Below are 20,917 nucleotides of genomic sequence, written 5' to 3'. Positions count from 1 at the left end.
TATCTCCTAAATGGTGAACGTTTAGGAGATATTCATTTTACCTACAGGTAAGCTTTATTATAAGTTTACCTGTAGGTATAAGTATTAAAGAAGAGTTTACTACCACCAGTGAAGCATTTCTTTTGCACATGTAGCTTTTGCGTATTTATTCTGCATACTGTATGTACTTGTAGTTTTAGCCATATTTATACTTTTGTTTTTTTCAATTAATTTAGGCTTTTTTTAGGATACTTATTATTATTGAGAATAGAGATGAGCGAATCGAACTAGGCGAACCGGAATTCGAGTCGAATTTCAGGAAATATTCGATTCGTGTCGAAACCGAAATTTTGCCTACTTCGGGTGCGCGAATCGAACATTTCCCGATCAGCCGGCAAAAGTGTCCCTGCAGTGAGCTCCGCTATTTCTGACAGTTCTCTGACAGAAGGAACACATGTTTAGCGGTTGAAACATTGTATCTATTAGTTTACATTTAGGATACAGATGTTTCAACCACTGTACATGTGAAGAAGTTGTGAGAGAACTGTCAGAAATAGAGGAACTCTGCACATACACTTTTTGCCGGCTTGGAATTATTCTTCTTTTCATCCTACTTCTTCTTCATCCTCAGAAGAAGAGGATGAGGATGAGGATGAAGAAGAAGAAGAAGAAGAAGAAGAAGAAGAAGAAGTAGGATGAAAAGAAGAATAATTCCAAGCCGGCAAAAAGTGTATGTGCAGAGTTCCTCTATTTCTGACAGTTCTCTCACAGCTTCTTCACATGTACAGCGGTTGAAACATCTGTATCCTAAATGGAAACTAATAGATACAATTTGTATCTATTAGTTTCCATTTAGGATACAGATATTTCAACCGCTGTACATGTGAAGAAGCTGTGAGAGAACTGTCAGAAATAGAGGAACTCTGCACATACACTTTTTGCCGGCTTGGAATTATTCTTCTTTTCATTCTTCTTCTTCTTCCTCATCCTCATCCTCTTCTTCTGAGGATGAGGATGAAGAAGAAGAAGAAGAAGAAGTAGGATGAAAAGAAGAATAATTCCAAGCCGGCAAAAAGTGTATGTGCAGAGTTCCTCTATTCTGCAGATACACTTAGAGGAGCTCTGCAGATACACTTAGAGGAGCTCTGCACATACACTTTTTGCCGGCTTGGAATTAATCTTATTTTCATCCTACTTCTTCTTCTTCTTCTTCTTCTTCTTCATCCTCATCCTCAGAAGAAGAAGAGGATGAGGATGAGGATGAAGAAGAAGAAGAAGAAGTAGGATGAAAATAAGAATAATTCCAAACCGGAAAAAAGTGTATGTGCAGAGCTCCTCTAAGTGTATCTGCAGAGCTCCTCTAAGTGTATCTGCAGAATAGAGGAACTCTGCACATACACTTTTTGCCGGAAACCGCTGTATGGAGTGAATGTCCCAGAACTGTCAGAAATAGACTATTTATGACAGTTCTGGGACATTCACTGCATACAGCTGTTTTAACCGCTGTATGGAGGGAATGTCATGGAACTGTCAGAAATAGACTATTAATGACAGTTCTGGGACTGTCCTTCAATGCAGCGGTTGAAACATTGTATGTATTTGTTTCCATAAATGGATCCATTTATGGAAACAAATACATACAATGTTTCAACCGCTGTATGGAAGGACAGTCCCACAACTGTCATTAATAGTCTATTTCTGACAGTTCCATGACATTCCCTCCATACAGCGGTTAAAACAGCTGTATGGAGTGAATGTCCCAGATCTATCAGAAATAGACTATTTATGACAGTTCTGGGACATTCACTGCATACAGCTGTTTTAACCGCTGTATGGAGGGAATGTCATGGAACTGTCAGAAATAGACTATTAATGACAGTTCTGGGACTGTCCTTCCATGCAGCGGTTGAAACATTGTATGTATTTGTTTCCATAAATGGATCCATTTATGGAAACAAATACATACAATGTTTCAACCGCTGTATGGAAGGACAGTCCCACAACTGTCATTAATAGTCTATTTCTGACAGTTCCATGACATTCCCTCCATACAGCGGTTAAAACAGCTGTATGGAGTGAATGTCCCAGATCTATCAGAAATAGACTATTTATGACAGTTCTGGGACATTCACTGCATACAGCTGTTTTAACCGCTGTATGGAGGGAATGTCATGGAACTGTCAGAAATAGACTATTAATGACAGTTCTGGGACTGTCCTTCAATGCAGCGGTTGAAACATTGTATGTATTTGTTTCCATAAATGGATCCATTTATGGAAACAAATACATACAATGTTTCAACCGCTGCATGGAAGGACAGTCCCAGAACTGTCATTAATAGTCTATTTCTGACAGTTCCATGACATTCCCTCCATACAGCGGTTAAAACAGCTGTATGGAGTGAATGTCCCAGATCTATCAGAAATAGACTATTTATGACAGTTCTGGGACATTCACTGCATACAGCTGTTTTAACCGCTGTATGGAGGGAATGTCATGGAACTGTCAGAAATAGACTATTAATGACAGTTCTGGGACTGTCCTTCCATGCAGCGGTTGAAACATTGTATGTATTTGTTTCCATAAATGGATCCATTTATGGAAACAAATACATACAATGTTTCAACCGCTGTATGGAAGGACAGTCCCACAACTGTCATTAATAGTCTATTTCTGACAGTTCCATGACATTCCCTCCATACAGCGGTTAAAACAGCTGTATGGAGTGAATGTCCCAGATCTATCAGAAATAGACTATTTATGACAGTTCTGGGACATTCACTGCATACAGCTGTTTTAACCGCTGTATGGAGGGAATGTCATGGAACTGTCAGAAATAGACTATTAATGACAGTTCTGGGACTGTCCTTCAATGCAGCGGTTGAAACATTGTATGTATTTGTTTCCATAAATGGATCCATTTATGGAAACAAATACATACAATGTTTCAACCGCTGTATGGAAGGACAGTCCCACAACTGTCATTAATAGTCTATTTCTGACAGTTCTATGACATTCCCTCCATACAGCGGTTGAAACCGCTGTATGGAGTGAATGTCCCAGAACTGTCAGAAATAGACAGAAACTGTCACAGAACTGTCCTTCTTCTCATCCTTCTCCTTCTTCTCATCCTTCTTCTCATCCTTCTTCTCATCCTTCTCCTTCTTCTCATCCTTCTCCTTCTTCTCATCCTTCTCCTTCTGCTCATCCTTCTTCTCATCCTTCTCCTTCTTCTCATCCTTCTCCTTCTCCTTCTTCTCATCCTTCTCCTTCTCCTTCTTCTCATCCTTCTCCTTCTCATCCTTCTCCTTCTCCTTCTCATCCTTCTCCTTCTTCTCATCCTTCTCCTTCTTCTCATCCTTCTCCTTCTCCTTCTTCTCATCCTTCTCCTTCTCCTTCTCATCCTTCTCCTTCTTCTCATCCTTCTCCTTCTCCTCATCCTTTTTCTTCTCATCCTTCTCCTTCTCCTTCTTCTCATCCTTCTCCTTCTTCTCATCCTTCTCCTTCTTCTCATCCTTCTCCTTCTTCTCATCCTTCTCCTTCTTCTCATCCTTCTCCTTCTTCTCCTTCTTCTCATCATTCTCCTTCTTCTCATCCTTCTCCTTCTTCTCATCCTTCTCATCCTTCTTCTCATCCTTCTTCTTCTCATCCTTCTTCTTCTCATCCTTCTCCTTCTCCTTCTTCTCATCCTTCTCCTTCTTCTCATCCTTCTCCTTCTTCTCATCCTTCTCCTTCTCATCCTTCTCCTTCTCCTTCTTCTCTTCCTTCTCCTTCTTCTCATCCTTCTTCTTCTTCTCATCCTTCTCCTTCTTCTCATCCTTCTCCTTCTCCTTCTTCTCATCCTTCTCCTTCTTCTCATCCTTCTCCTTCTTCTCATCCTTCTCCTTCTTCTCATCCTTCTCCTTCTTCTCATCCTTCTCCTTCTTCTCATCCTTCTCCTTCTTCTCATCCTTCTCCTTCTCCTTCTTCTCTTCCTTCTCCTTCTTATCATCCTTCTCCTTCTTCTCATCATTCTCCTTCTTCTCATCCTTCTCCTTCTTCTCATCCTTCTTCTTCTCATCCTTCTTCTTCTCATCCTTTTCCTTCTTCTCATCCTTCTTCTTCTCATCCTTCTTCTTCTCATCCTTCTCCTTCTCATCCTTCTCTTTCTTCTCATCCTTCTCCTTCTTCTTCTCATCCTTCTCCTTCTTCTCATCCTTCTCCTTCTCCTTCTTCTCATCCTTCTCCTTATTCTCAGCCTTCTTCTTCTCATCCTTCTCCTTCTCATCCTTCTCCTTCTCATCCTTCTCCTTCTTCTCATCCTTCTCCTTCTTCTCATCCTTCTCCTTCTCCTTCTTCTCATCCTTCTCCTTCTCCTTCTTCTCATCCTTCTCCTTCTCCTTCTTCTCATCCTTCTCCTTCTTCTCATCCTTCTCCTTCTTCTCATCCTTCTCCTTCTTCTCATCCTTCTCCTTCTTCTCATCCTTCTCCTTCTTCTCATCCTTCTCCTTCTTCTCCTTCTTCTCATCATTCTCCTTCTTCTCATCCTTCTCCTTCTTCTCATCCTTCTCATCCTTCTTCTCATCCTTCTTCTTCTCATCCTTCTCCTTCTCCTTCTTCTCATCCTTCTCCTTCTTCTCATCCTTCTCCTTCTTCTCATCCTTCTCCTTCTCATCCTTCTCCTTCTCCTTCTTCTCTTCCTTCTCCTTCTTCTCATCCTTCTCCTTCTTCTCATCCTTCTTCTTCTCATCCTTCTCCTCCTTCTTCTCATCCTTCTTCTCATCCTTCTTCTTCTCATCCTTCTCCTTCTTCTCATCCTTCTCCTTCTCCTTCTTCTCATCCTTCTCCTTCTTCTCATCCTTCTCCTTCTTCTCATCCTTCTCCTTCTTCTCATCCTTCTCCTTCTCCTTCTTCTCTTCCTTCTCCTTCTTATCATCCTTCTCCTTCTTCTCATCATTCTCCTTCTTCTCATCCTTCTCCTTCTTCTCATCCTTCTTCTTCTCATCCTTTTCCTTCTTCTCATCCTTCTTCTTCTCATCCTTCTTCTTCTCATCCTTCTCCTTCTCATCCTTCTCTTTCTTCTCATCCTTCTCCTTCTCCTTCTTCTCATCCTTCTCCTTCTTCTCATCCTTCTCCTTCTCCTTCTTCTCATCCTTCTCCTTATTCTCAGCCTTCTTCTTCTCATCCTTCTCCTTCTCATCCTTCTCCTTCTCATCCTTCTCCTTCTTCTCATCCTTCTCCTTCTTCTCATCCTTCTCCTTCTCCTTCTTCTCATCCTTCTCCTTCTCCTTCTTCTCATCCTTCTCCTTCTTCTCATCCTTCTCCTTCTTCTCATCCTTCTCCTTCTTCTCACCCTTCTCCTTCTCCTTCTTCTCATCCTTCTCCTTCTCCTTCTTCTCATCCTTCTCCTTCTCCTTCTCCTTCCTCATCTCCAAGGGCATTTAAATTAAAGGTACAGTGTTCTGCACTAATTTAAAGGCTCTCTGAAGCCTAGAAACCCTTTAAATAAGTCATCTTCGTAGCGGAGAAATTCGCATCGAATCGAATTTCACACTGGAATTCGCCGAATCAGCCGAATCGAATTTTTCATTTCTTCGCTCATCTCTAATTGAGAACATAGTAGTACACAGAGTATTTTGAGGCAGAGAAACTTCATGGTAATGGTAATGGAAACTGATGCACCACACCACTACTAAGACTTCCAGATATGACTGTTTTCCTGAAAAAAAGTTGGGGGAAAATCCAAAGAGTAGCCAACACATTTTGGGAGTCCACAAATGCTCCCTTCATCATGGCTTAATTGAACATGATGTGAATAGATTAGAAGTGACCTGGATCTTTAATGTTCTTTCTTCCAGTGTGATTACAAGCATAGGCCTTGTCAACAGCCAGTTTGGCAGCAACCATGTGAGCCAAACAGCTGTCAATGGTTGCATTTATTGAAATAAAGTTGTATCTGGACCTCTTAGTAGTGGTGTGGCACTTCATTTTCCATTTTTGTTACATGTGTGCTATGATGCCATTGGTGGGAATAGTGAAAGGTTGGTGTTCCCAAAGGTAATGCATCTCTGAGATTCCAGATACAAAGGAAAGGAGCTGTCAACCTGAGTATGCAAGAATACTATGCAAGAGGGAAGGTGTAACTGTGCTAGTGCCCATGGGGCTGTTTTCTCACCTCTAATGACTCTACAATATAAGGATAGGATTAAGCTGGGTTATTTCTTTTTTGTTTTTACCTTCTAGGCATGGAAAGATGAATTTATTAGCTGGAACCCGAATGACTTTTGTGGAATAACGAAACTGACTGTTAGCAATGACTATTTCTGGAAACCAGACCTTTACATCTATGAAATGTAAGTGAGCTGAGTGTGATGGTTTGAATATGAAGCGACAGCTTCCCAGCATTGATAACACACCAGGATCTTACCCTACATTCTAGTTTGTCCAATATCCTTGTTCTGGGCAGACCATAAACTGCAGTAGCAAAGGGGATATATTGAGCAATACTGGGTCTCCAATATATGTAAAAATACAGGAGTTAGACAAAAAAATGGAAACAGTACATGATTTACAGGTCTGATAGTGACATGTTTTGCGTTGAAAGCTGAAGAGATGTAACATTTTTTTGGTTCTACTGTGTGATGAGACACCTAGCCAATAGGTGGGAAGCCTCACTTTTGTCATTCACTTGTAATATGGAGTCATGTCAGAGCTTATTGAGCTTCAAAGAGGGCAAATTGTTGGTGCCCGCTTAGCTGGTGCCTCTGTGACTGACGTTGCCAATTTATTTGCCTTGTCGGGGGGTACAGTATCAAAGGTTATGATGGAATATACAGTTTCTGGGAAAACATCGCCTGGTAAGCATAAGCACGGTCAACTTGGTCAACTGACCGAAAGAGACAAAAGGACATTGCATAGGACTGTGACCTGGAATAAGAAAACAACTGCTGCAAAAGTGACTGCGGAGCTCAATCTCAGTCTTGCGAAGACCAACCCCTGTACTTCCTAGTTGAGTTGGTTTTTTAAAACCTTATTATAATATCACTTCCTTACAGAGGACCTTCTGTGTACATTATTACAGTGCAATCTTCAAGTCTAGTATAGGAAAGGTTTGTATGATACCTCATTGATTTGGTGTGTCCGAAATTGGCATTTGCTTTGAAAAATCTAAGATCTGAATGTTGGCAGTTTAATATATGATGGCCTTTGTATTTTTTTTAAAGCAGAACTCCAGCAATGGTCTTTTTTCCGTGCTTGGTTTGATATATGTATCCATATCTGATCTCCAGGAGGACTGCTTGGAATGTTCAAAATCTGTGTAGTAGTCCACGCTTCACACAGCAATAGTTGTGACCTTCGAGATGCTGCTGCAGTGGCTTCCCCTCCACACACTGAAAACATGGGGAGGATTTACTAAACCTGGAGCACTCAGATTCTGGTGCAGCTGTGCATGGTGGCCAATCAACTTATGATGTCAGCTTCTACGATTAAGCTTTGGCAATAAAACCTGAAAGCTGATTGGTTTCTATGCAGAGTTGTCCAGTAAATAAACCCCATGGGGTCGCTTGCTTAGTACTGTTGCCAATTCAGATAACCCCTTGTATTTTTTTCAATGAATACAAGAACTTTCTGATTGGACAAGGGGAGAGAAAAGGGGTGGGTGAGGTCATAACTTCCATTTTGTCCAATCAGAAAATGCCTTGTATTCAGTGAAAAAAATAAATGAGGCATTCTATGATGAAGAGAAGAACTAGATAGTTGGGGGTTTATTTACTAAAGCTGGAGAGTCCAAAATCAGACTCCCTTCTGCATAGAAACCAATCAGCTTCTAACCTCAGCTTGTTCAATGAAGCTTTGGCAATGAAACCTGGAAGCTGATTGGTTTCTATGCAGAAGTGAGTCTGATTTTGCACTCTCCAGCTTTAGTAAATAAACCCCTTGGTGTCTGAGAGGTACTTGTACTTTATTGGTGGTTTGAATGAACAGAGTTGTTAGATGTGTATTAGGCTGAACCATAGCAAAGGCCTGCTTGCTAAGACTTCTTTTGCTCTCATCACTGCTATATATTGGCTGTACTCACGGCTATTTTCTTAACATTAAATTTACTATTCAACATTTAGTAATGGATTATACCTGGCGCTTGCTGACGATGAAAGAGTCTGATGAATTTAATTACTATGACATTTTACCATCTTTTGATCCCCAAAAAATTAGAAGGTGTACAACAAGTGTATTCTGAGTTTAAATGCATTATCAGTATGATAGAATATATGTATTATGCTTTGTAGCTAATCAAATTTCTTGTCCCATAGGACAGATGATGATAATAATTCTCCACAAATTCCATATTATATACTGCATAACAGTGGGAAAATCACTAATTCAATGCCACTTCGCATTATCAGCACCTGCAATTTGGACATTTTTAAGTTCCCTTTTGATAACCAGACATGCAGGCTCTCCTTTGGCACTTACGTATACACAGGTATGCTTGTTGAAGAGATCATATGTTTTGTGCTTCTGACATGTTTTTTATTGGAAGAGATCTTTGTTCTGTAATAATTCTGCTCTGAGTACATGTACATCTTTCAGGGTACAGTTACAGTGCTCATACCCTTTATATGTATATCATCTGAATGGAATCACTAAACAAAACATTAAATCTGCATAACTATTTAATATTACCAGGAAAAGTTCAAGCAAGAACAGTAAAATAACGCTGGCAGAACACAATATTTACTGCTAACCACTATAGCTCCCAGCAGTAATCGCATGCCAAAAATCCGACCCGATGGATCGACTTCAGTAGAACCAGCCTGCCCATAGATGGATCGAATCTCAACCAGTTCGTGTAGAACCAGCCAAGATTCGATCCCTCTATGGCTGGTTTTAGAGATCAAAAGTACCATTTCTACCCTGTTGTCACACACGAGATACCTCCCCACCCATCATACTTGCTGAGCTGTCTACTGGCGCATGGGCACCTATAGAAATCAAGAGTCTCACTTTTTGTTGGAGCTCTGCTCCTGTTATGATGCATATGTATTTACCTCCCAACAGTCCTGGATTCTACAGGACTGCCTGGATTTTGATACAAATCCTCCATTACTGTGGATCTGAGCCTACCATTGCTATTCTACCTAGAAGTTGCAAGGCAGGAGAAATCGCAGCTGACGAAATAGTCAGCAATTTAGTAAGCATATTCTGTCTTGTAACCATACCTGAGCCAATCAGGAGTTTCTGATACTGTTATGTGACAGTGCCAGCTCTTTTCTGATTGGCTACAAGTTAGAAAGACGGAGTACACTTCCTGACTGGCTGCTGATTAATTGATTATTGGAGGCGTGGCTGCAGACGGCAAACAAGAATCTTGCAAGGCTGATAAGAGAAAGGCTCCATGTTCACGGGACATTTGTAAAACACTTCTGAACGATGGAAACTGACTGCTGGAAAACGTAGGTTAAAAAACGTCTGTTTAGCCGCGTTTGCATACCGCATTTATGAGCGTTTGCTTTTAGAAGCGGTTTTTAAAGATAACATCAGGAGACCTTCCAAAATGCCCAGAAAGCACTGAAAAACAGTAAAAAATTAACCATTTCAGACATTTTCAGGGAAATAGAGAGAGCAGAAGCAGAGATAGCAGTATGTGTTGAGATGACCTGTCTTTTCTGGTTGTATTTACTATGGATCCCATCATGAGCATAATGCGGCATGCTCTACCATTTTTTCCTTCATGCAAAACCTGGAACTGACTGCGCTGGTGTACTGGGTCCGTTTGAATACATGGAAAATGCTTTGCCTGCATTTCAGATGATGAAAAAAGGCTCTGACAGCATCTGGATATGGAACAGTTAAAAAACACTTCTAAACGCAAACGCTTATAAACGTGGTTAGCTGCGTTTACACTCGTTTACAGGCGTTTGAAACGCTGCTAAAATCTACTCCTGAACGCAAGTTTGGTACGTTCACAAAAATGACTGTAAACACAACTGCCTGTAAACGACTGTAAACAACATAGTGTACATGGACACATAGGAAAACATTAGGGAGAGTTCAGGGGCTGCTGAAAAAAACCCCAGAAAAGCTCCTGAATGTCAGTTTATCAGCTGCAGTGTACATGAGCCCAAAGGAGAATGGAGGGGAGGAGGTACAGAAAGTAGGTACAAACAGTGGGAAGGGAATTATAGCGTTTAGTATTGACAACAGTGTTCCTCAGCCCCTGAATGGATCTGTGTATAAACAAATAGTAGAATATGCACTTTACTCTGTCTCTATATACATTTGAGGCAGGATTTTATTACTGACCCTTAAAGCCCAACTCCAGACAAAAATGTTTTTTTGTTCCCATGCAGTTGGGTTGCTCATTTTTTTCTAGTGGAGAGTGGGGATATACTTACCTAATCCTCCGATCTTTCGAGCACAAGACCAGTCTGGCACCCCCACACTCCAGGGGTCTTGAATAGTGAACTCTTCCTGATGTTATCACACCCAGAGCAGGCTCCATAGACCAGGAACAATCCACCACTGGACCATGGGGGAGTGCCATTTTTTGGAGGACCAAAGGATTGGGTGAGTATAAGCTCTTTGGTCACCCCTAGAAAAAACAAACAGTTGACCCATGCAGTGTGGGTACAGCCCCGCTACATAAAAGAAAAACTTTGCCCGGAACTAGGCATTAAAATTTATCTAAAGGTAGACTCTCATTCACAACACAATCATTTTAGACTGCTTTGTGAGTGCAAGCACTGCAGGCTGTGTATAGTGTATACAATATGTAGGTTTAGACCAGGGGTCTCCAAACTTTCTAAACATAGAGCCAGTTTACTGTTCATCAGACTTTTGGAGGGGCAGACTGTGGCCATTGGGAGTAGAAATTGTCCCGACGTCAGTGGGAGTAAACAACACATCTTTGGTATTAGGGGGAGGAATAGCACCCCCTTCATTGGTGTAAGTGGGAGAAATAGTGCCCAATTGTCGGTGTCACCGGGAGGAATAGTGCCCATTTCTGTCAGTGGGAGGAATAGTGCCCCATCATTGGTGTCAATTTGAGGAATAGTAAACTATTGTTGGTGTCAAGTGGGGGTTAATGGTGCCCCCTCAATGATGTCAGTGGAAGGAATAGTGCCCCATCATTGATATCAGTGGAAGGAATAGTGCCCCATCATTGGTGTCAGTTTGAGGAATAGTGAACTATTGTTGGTGTCAAGTGGGGGTTAATGGTGCCCCATCAATGATGTCAGTGGAAGGAATAGTGCCCCATCATTGGTGTCAGTGGGAGGAATAGTGCCCCATCATTGGTGTCAGTTTGAGGAATAGTGAACTATAGTTGGTGTCAATGCGGGGAAATGGTGCTCCATCAATGGTGTCAGTGGGAGGAATAGTGCCCCATCATTGGTATCAGTGGGAGGAATAGTGCCCCATTATTGGTATCAGTGGAAGGAATAATGCCCCATAGTTATTGTCAGTGGGAGAAATAGTGCCCCATAGTTGGTTTCAATGGTTTTAATAATGCCTCATTGATGTCAGTAGCAGTAAATATGCCCCATTTTTGGAGTGAGGAAAGGAATAGTGTCTTTTATCAGTGGGAGAAAAAGTGCCCCAAGGGCCAGATAAAGGCAAGCAAAGGGCCACATTGAACCATGCTTGTTTAAGCTACGCCCAATTTCAGCACAATTAGGCATGCTCATTTCCATATCTTCTCCATACCAGAGTGTCCCTCACTTTTTAAAAATTAACTATTTTTAATCATTATCCTGGTAGCATTTGTAAATAGATATGAAGGTATTATACAGCTTCTTGTTTTAAACTTTTTTTGCTTACATTTCTTCAGTTGCTTCCTGGTTTCCTATTCCAAAATGATGTCATACATCCCAGGAGTTTTCATGGGATTTTTTTTCTTTCATTTGGAGGAGGAGCTTTCTCAGATTAGCACATCCTCCTGCCTGCTTGCCTGAGCTAAAGGCAGATGGATTCCAACAAGTAAATGCTACATGAATCATCTGACCTTACTCAAGATGGCTGTGGCTATGAATGATAATGGGGTGTTTTTCAAAGGGTTTTTTTGTTACCAAAATAAAGCATGAAGACATGGATGGATAGGTGAGTTTGCTTTGAATAGTAAAAATAAATAAATAGTGTTTTTAGTTTGTGGTGTTAGGATACAGTTTAGTTCCACTTTAAGTTACAAAGTTGGGAGGTATGATGTATAAGGAAATGAATGTGATCTACAGTGAGGACACTAGCGTCTTTCTAAAAGCCACTTTATTGCCAATTTTTTGCCAAGAAGATTGTTCTTTTACATTTACCTACATTTTCCCTGGTTTATCTATAGTTGCTGTGTTCATTAGAATGATTAGTCACTAGTAGCTGTGCTGCTCTTTGTAGTTTCAGATATTGTCATGTGGCCAAAAAGCAACTCTTCAGTTGTCAACCAAAATGCACTAGATGTGTTTGCCAGTAAAGATGAATGGAAGCTGCAGTCGATATCAGTGTACAACAGGACATATATGAGCACGGGAATAGGATACAGCCAAGTCGTCTACAGTGTAAGAAATGACAGTGCATGTTAACTGCTTGACATTCGTTCACCTTTCTCACTGTATTTTGCTATGTATCTTCCATTGCAACTATTAGGAATATTCTTTTACATTACATTTTGGGTCTATTCCATTTTCTTGGGCATAATGTAAAGCCACACCCATGCCCAACATGAAAATATGTATGGGGCACTTATCTGTGAAAAAATGGCATACCAATGCACAGACCTGGACTGGGACATAAATTAGGCCCCAGGCATTTTAGACTGAGCAGCCAAGGGACCAGGGGAAGGGGGGTTGGGTGGGATGGAATGGTCGGCATTCGTGGGGGCGGTTGGTGATGAGATATTCATAGAGTTGGTCCACCACACTGTAATGTAAAAGGGCATTATGATATAACAGGGGACTGCACTGTACAGGGGCACTGTATTGATTACAGTGCCCCTTTACAGTGCAGTCACCCTTACATTACAGTGCCCCTAGCAATCACAGCCCCATCACAGTGCCCCTTGCAGTTATGCCCCCCCTTTTCTCTTTAATCAGAGTGCCCCCTATTACTCTCTGCCTCTCCTGCACAGTCCCACCTTCGGCAAAGAGATATCCCCATACTTTCAGCAAAGAGACAGCCCAATCCAGCACAGAGACATCCCAATCCAACAAAGAGAAATCCCCATACAGCAAAGAAACATCCCCATCCAGCAAAATGACAACCTAATAGAGCAAAGAGACATCCCAATCCAGCAAAGAGACATCCCCATATAGCAAAAAGATATCCCTATATAGCAAAGAGGCATTCCAATCCAGCAGAGAGACATTCCCATATAGCAAAGAGACAGCCCAATCCAGCAAAGTGACATCTCCATATAGCAAAAGAGACAGCTCCGTATACAGAAGCAAGACCCCAATCAAGCAAAGAGACATCTCCATATAGCAAATAGACAGCCCAATTCAGCAATAAGACAGTCCAGTCCAGCAAAGAGACATCCCCATATAGCAAGGAGACATCCCTATCCATCAAAGAGACAGCCCAATCCACCACAGAGGCAGCCCAATCCACCACAGAGGCAACCCAATCCAACAAAAAGACAGCTCCATATAGCAAAGAGATGACCCAATCCAGCAAAGAAGCAGCCCAATTCAGCTAGGAGACATCCCAATCCAACAAAGACACAGCTCCATATAGCAAAGAGATGGCCCAATCCAGCAAAGAGGCAGCCTATTCCAGCTAACAGACATCCCAATCCAGCAAAGACAAAGCTCCATATAGCAAAGAGATAGCTCAATCCAGCAAAGAGACAGCTCAATCCAGCAAAGAGGCAGCTCCATATAGCAAAGAGACGGCCAAATCCAGCAAAGAGACAGCTCCATATAGCAAAGAGACAACCCAATCCAACAAAGAGATAGCTCCATATAGCAAACAGATGACCCAATCCGACAAAGAAGCAGCCCAATCCAGCTAGGAGACATCCCCATCCAACAAAGAGACAGCTCCATATAGCAAAGAGATGGCTAAATCCAGCAAAGAGACAGCCAAGTCCAGCAAAGAGACAGCTCAATCCAGCAAAGAGACAGCTCCATATAGCAAAGAGACGGCCAAATCCAGCAAAGAGACAGCTCCATATAGCAAAGAGATAGCTCAATCCAGCAAAGAGACAGTCATGTCCAGCAAAGAGACAGCTCAATCCAGCAAAGAGGCAGCTCCATATAGCAAAGAGACGGCCAAATCCAGCAAAGAGACAGCTCCATATAGCAAAGAGACAACCCAATCCAACAAAGAGATAGCTCCATATAGCAAACAGATGACCCAATCCGACGAAGAAGCAGCCCAATCCAGCTAGGAGACATCCCCATCCAACAAAGAGACAGCTCCATATAGCAAAGAGATGGCCCAATCCAGCAAAGAGGCAGCCTATTTCAGCTAAAACACATCCCAATCCAGCAAAGAGACAGCTCCATATAGCAAAGAGATGGCTCAATCCAGCGAAGAGACAGCCAAGTCCAGCAAACAGACGGCTGCATATAACAAAGAGATGGCTCAATCCAACAAAGAGACAACCAAGTCCAGCAAAGAGACAGCTCCATATAGCAAAGAAACAGCTTCATATAGCAAAGAGATGGCCCAATCCAGCAATGAGACAACTCTATATAGCAAGGAGATGGCCCAAGCCAGCAAAGAGACAGCCCAAGCCAGCAAAGAGACAGCCCACAACCCCCCCCCCCCACACACACGCACACACTGCCACTACAGAGTGGGATGTTTGGCTGTAACACACATTGGACCAGTGCAGGGTTCAATGTGCTCACCTTCCTCCCCTATGCAGCTGTCATGGTGAGCCAGCTAGTGATAGAGGAGAGGCCACCATTGTCCCTTCCGTGCAGTGTTTTTCCAGTGGCCAGCTCGGGAGGTATGTGTCCCCTGCTGGCACCCTTCTTCTGCACCTCAAAGTTTGCTGTAGGCATGGCCGCATAGCAGGAGGTGAGCGGCAGCCACGGTTTGTGTTAGCCCTGTCTAGACCGCAGCCGCCGCTTACCTCCCGCTGTGCGGCCCAGTCATCAACAGGCCGCTCTTGTTAGGACACACAGCCCGGCAGCCCTGGTCATGCTCGCTGTGCCCTATGGCCAGTCCGGACCTGCCAATCTACCAATTCAAGCTCTGTCCTGCACTGCAGTCTTATCCATAGTGCTGGATCATATGTTGTTAGGGTGCAGGCCTGTCCAAAAAAAATCTGGCTGCATTGTAATTCATAAAACCAAAATTATTGTAAACCAAGTACATTTCCTAGCACAGTTGCAAATGTCACTGTTTAGCACTATGAGTTCACTTGGTTCCTGGAGTATTTATTTAAAGTGTTACTAAACCCAGGACCCTGCATTCACTATATCTGGTCTCCCACAGTATATAAACTGCTAAATAGCTTTTCTCATCAGCAAGTAGAGGAGTCTTGTGACTTCTATCAGCATTAAAGCTTGTAGGAGGAGTTTTAATTCTCCCCTGATTGCCCTTTGAGGCTGCATAACCCCTGACCCTCTGGACAGTGCTGATTGACCCTGTGTTGATCACATGCACTCTCCTAAGGAAAAAAAAAAACACCTCTATAGCAATACACACCAAACTGAGCATGTGCAGCTTGCCCCCAAGACTCTGTTCTATCAGGAGATGGATTGGGGACAGTAGAAGAAGGGGAGGATTAGAGAAGACAGGATCAAACATCCTTTTTACACAATGCGGAGGATTAACCCTTTAGGTTCCACAGTGAGTATAACAAGCATGCTTTACTGCATATACAGACTGATTTTACTGTTGTGGGTTTAGTAACACTTTAATGGAAACCTGTACTGGAAAAAATAATGAGATGGTTGCTCGTTGACCTTCTGAAAATGTTAATTGTCTGTCTGTCTCTTATCCAAAACTTTATTTCCTGATCTAATAACCTGGAACAAGCATGCTGGCTGTCAAAGCGGAGTTCCATTCAGCGTTGTGTTTTTTTAAAAGTCAGCAGCTACAAAAACTGTAGCTGCTGACTTGTAATAAACACGCACTCACCTGTCCTGGGGTCCAGCGTTTGTGCTCAACCGCACCATTCCTTCTCTGCCTCTTATCTCCTCGGCTCCGGCATTACAACTGTGGGCACCAGGCTGTGACAGCTTGCGGCTTCACAGTCGGGTGCCCACTGCGCATGCACGAGCTGCGCTGCGCATTCTGATTGGTCCGGCAGTCTTCTGGACCTGTGAAAGTTCCCAGGAGACTGCAGCAGGGAGGAGGGGGGCCAAACTTCCATCAAAACCAGGTACCCTCTCCCATCAAAAACTGGAACTCCACTTTACTGTCCAACCAAAACCAAAAGTGTATTATAGCCGTTTAAGGACCAGGCTTTTTCTGGAACTTTTTGTTCATATGTAACAATCAGGTTTTTTTAAAAAAAAAAAATTACTTAGAACCTCCAAACATTATATATTTCATTAAAGCAGAGGCCCCAGAGAATAAATGAGTGGGTTTTGCAATTTTACTTTGTGATACGGTAATTGCGCGGCAGTTTTTCAAATGCAATTTTTTGAGGAAAAATACACTTTATTGCATTTTAATGCAAAAGAACCCCACAATACATAACCCAATTTTTTTGTAAAATATAAAAGATGCTGTTATGCAGAGTAATTACTAAAACATGTTACACTTTAAAGCTGCGCACTCCTGTGCAACGACGAACGGACAACGTAAATTTTACTATCTATATGCAACGCTTTAAAAGCCTTCACAGGTTACCACTTTAGATTTACAGAGGAGGTCTGGTGCTAGAATTACTGACCATGATCTGACGCTGGGGTCTCCTGGTGGCACAACAGAAGGTGGCAGGAGGGGGCAACATTGGCTTACCAATCCTTAGATGTGGTGGCTGCATCAGGTTTCTTTTTTTGGCTTTTTTCCCTTTGATTTTAGCTTGTGATTTGACCAGTAACACACCTCCTGTATTAGGCTAGGTTCACATTTAGACAATATCGCATGCAGCGCTATAAAAAGTATAAAATAACATATGCAGTAATAGGTGGTGAACTACTAGTGCTTAGTAGTGATTTATAAGTGTCCACATAGTATAATGCAGTAGTCTCAATAAACTGTGCAGGACGTGATGAACTCCGTGCTGTGAAGTGTTTAATACTATGCACTCACCAGAAAGCGCATAAAAAGCGCATTTGAGTTGTCAGACCACTCCTGGTCCCAGAAAAGTTGAACCTGTATGGATCATCTGGCAAGCTGTCACTCTGTCACTTCTTGGTCAGCAGGGGGATTCCCGACATCCAGAAACCCTTATAGGGCTAATCCAGGTTCCTTAACCAGGGCACCCGGGCGTTGTTGTGAAGAGCTGCGGCCTGGACTCCCCGCCGGTGCCGGCTCCTTCCTACGTTCTCCACAGACCCCTTTCTCGATACGCAGACCCTCCTTCTCCTCACCCTTTCCGGTTCCGGGTTGCCACACCTCCTCCTCTTCCCTTCAGCCTGCAGGTATGCAGGTTGTGAGTGATGCATTTTTTCAATGTGTTTTGCGTTTTCTGAACATGCGTTTTTGATGTGTTTGCATTTTTTTTGGCTAATAGGAAAGTATGACAGTTCTGTTCATATGGTGCGACTTTGATGAGACTTTACACTCACTGGCACTCAAGATGCATCAAAGTCACACTACATAAGAAAACTGTCATACTTTCCTATTAGCCAGCAAAAAAACCCAAAGGCAAAACACATAAAAAACACAACACTTGCATTTTTAGTGTAGGCCCATTGAAGTCTATTACATGTAAAACACAATCTGCTTCAGGAAAAAAAGTCGCTGACCCTTTCCAAAAAATGAACAAGCTCAAAATGCACAGATATGAACTAGATCCATATGAAACCATGGTAAATAGACTGTAGTGTATTCCTGCAAAATGCAAAGCGCACTAAAAAACACATATGTGTGAACCAAGGGTTAGTGAGACGCAACACTGGAGGAATGAGATAGGAGGCACAGCAGACAGCAGCATTGTCACTCTGGAGGGGAGGGCAGTATTAACTAATAACAGATTCAGATACACTAACACAGTGGTCTCCAAACTGTGGCCCGAGGGCCAGATGTGGCCCTTTGCTTGCCTTTATCTGACCCTTGGGGACTATTCCTCCATCAACAGTTGGGCATAATTCCTGCCTCCAACACAAATGATGAGGCACTATCAGGGGCAGACTGACCATTTGGAAACTCGGGCACTGCCCGAGGGTCCGGGGTCAGTAGCGGGTCCCATGAGATGCCCCTGGTACCTTTTTCATAGGCTTTTTTGAGTTTGGGCAAGGACACAGGGGCTTCATGATCCCCTATTGCCCGGGGGCCCCATGAGTTGTCAGTCCGCCCCTGGGCACTATTCCTCCCACTAATATTAATGATGCAACAGTATTCCTCCCACTGGCTCCAACAATGGGGCACTAAGTCTTGAACTTATACCAATGATGGGGCACTATTTATGCCACTAATACCAATGATGGGGTATTACTCCTCCTCCTACTGACCACCAACCCTAAGGTAAGGTTTGCGCTCATTGATTCTGGGTCAAGAACATTTTCTATCCGTGCTAGCCTTAATCCGGCCCCCTGAAAGTCTGAAGGACAGTAAACTGGCCCTTTGTTTGAAAAGTTTGGAGACCCCTGCACTAATAAATTGAAGTCAAACTCCAGCTCACACTTTATGATAGTTACAACAAACAGTTTTTTCCCTTTTGGAACAAAAATTTTACATAAATAAGTAAAAACGGATCATTTTAATCACTCCTGCTAGCGTTAAGTGGTCTATATCATCCATGTAAACTGATACATTCTGCTGAAGAGCTTGTGCTTTTGAAAAACAACAGAATTGTTGTCACCAGATAAAAATGGAAGAAATCCTACAATAGGAAATTAATGCAGCCACCACATCTAAGAATTGGTATGCTGCAATATAATAATTGTTTGCTTTTGGGGTTAATATTGCTTTAAGCAGCCCATAGGTTATGCAATTTTCTTTCTTTTCACCATGGGTGGAAGGAAAGAAATTGCTTGATCCCCCCCTCATCACAGTCAGGACTGATGGGGGAATCACTCCCACAACTCACTCCCACAACCTGTGGGGAACCTTCCCCACCAGCAGAACACAATGAGGTAGATTTACTAAATTATTATTGGGTTGATTTACTAAATTAATAATTTACTAAATTATTATTAATATACAGGATTTATATAGTGCAAAAAGTTTGCTCAGCGTTTTACAATATAAAGGCAAATATACTGTGCACTGCAAGGGCAGTTACTCCAGATCTTAGTAAATGAGGTAAAGCTTCACTTTGCAAAAAATACCCAATCACACGTAAGGAAAAAAACCAGCATTTTTGCTTGCACATGATTGGATGATAGAAATCATCAGACCCTCCCCTCATTTCAGAGCTTCCTCTCAGATCTAGAGCAACCGCACTTGCAGTGCACAGTATATTTGCCTTTAGTAATGCCCAATGGTTACTATCAGCTATAGCACTGGCAGTGATCACAAGTAAAAAAAAAAAAATCGATAGATCGACTTTAGTACAACCAGCCTGCCTATAGATTCATCGAATCTTGGCCAGTTCAGTGTGGATCCATGGCTGGCTTTAGGTCAGAACTCCCAATCAGCATGCTTGTTTCAGGTCAACAGAGAAAATATTTTAGTCAGTGGATCAGGATGACAGCCAGACAACAAGCAATTTTAGGAGCATAGATCGGGTCTGAAATCATCAGACCCTCCCCTCATTTCAGAGCTTCCTCTCAGATCTAGAGCAACCGCACTTGCAGTGCACAGTATATTTGCCTTTAGTAATGCCCAATGGTTACTATCAGCTATAGCACTGGCAGTGATCACAAGTAAAAAAAAAAAAAATCGATAGATCGACTTTAGTACAACCAGCCTGCCTATAGATTCATCGAATCTTGGCCAGTTCAGTGTGGATCCATGGCTGGCTTTAGGTCAGAACTCCCAATCAGCATGCTTGTTTCAGGTCAACAGAGAAAATATTTTAGTCAGTGGATCAGGATGACAGCCAGACAACAAGCAATTTTAGGAGCATAGATCGGCAATGGCAGTCTCTATATCTCTGTCCTCATAGGTTTATTTTAAAGGGTTAATTCACTGGAAGTGATAATTCAGGTATTTTAAAGTGTATGTAAAGCAGGGTAGGAAATGGTTAAGATCACTGTTGGGTTTTTGTTGGCTGTCTGTGTCCATCAGAGGGTTTTCCTTTTTCTTCCTGTCCCAGAGACACACCAGAACGTGTTTTCCCTTTGGAAGGTTTCCCCCCATGTCTACCCACCTCTTTCTTATTTAGACTGTAATGGAACCAACCCAGTCTGCGCTTGGGTACTTCCGTTATAATACCGCTTCCCCATCCGAACACTGACCACAGACACCACAGCAGACCATACAAGACTAGACGACACCAGTCTTGAAGTAAACCAGGAAATAGACTTTATTTTAACACAGATACAAGATATATACATTCAAGGGAACAACCCCCTCTCCCTGCATAATGACTCAGGGTGGGGCAATCTACCTTTAGTAACAAGAGACACACCAGCAGACAGTCCCATCAGGAGGGAGGCTTCTAGAGACACCCCCCACCAAGCCAATACACATAAACACATACATCCCATTATAGTTTGCTCCCAAGCAAGACACAGAATAGAGCAATGGGATGCAACCACATGGCATTAAACAATCAACAACCCCCCACCCCAATAGTAGGATGGCTCGCCCTGTACCCCTAACATGCACAGGGTGACTTACACATAAGAGGGATATGGGGAGCTGAGACCGGGGTCCTAATGAATTATTATTATGATATGATATTTTTTCCTGATGGATTTTGGTTATTAGCTTACTGTTTGTGAATAAGCCTTTTTTT

General features: G+C 42.5%; 1 protein-coding gene across 1 annotated transcript in view; it reads left to right on the top strand.

Annotated features, from left to right (window-relative positions):
• Positions 1 to 20,917, top strand: part of LOC149449696 (5-hydroxytryptamine receptor 3A-like) — a 79,839-nt gene that overhangs the window by 32,984 nt on the left and 25,938 nt on the right. The window contains exons 4-6 of the mRNA XM_089692855.1: positions 6,202 to 6,311; positions 8,271 to 8,443; positions 12,343 to 12,503. Of these exons, the coding sequence (XP_089548981.1) occupies positions 6,202 to 6,311; positions 8,271 to 8,443; positions 12,343 to 12,503 (444 nt within the window). The remainder of the gene's footprint in view (positions 1 to 6,201; positions 6,312 to 8,270; positions 8,444 to 12,342; positions 12,504 to 20,917) is intronic.

Source organism: Staurois parvus, unplaced genomic scaffold, assembly GCF_062004578.1.
Source record: "Staurois parvus isolate SC_StPar_1 unplaced genomic scaffold, SC_StPar_1.0 ptg000607l, whole genome shotgun sequence".
Lineage (NCBI taxonomy): Eukaryota > Metazoa > Chordata > Amphibia > Anura > Ranidae > Staurois > Staurois parvus.
This window is presented reverse-complemented; position numbering and strand designations above follow the sequence as displayed.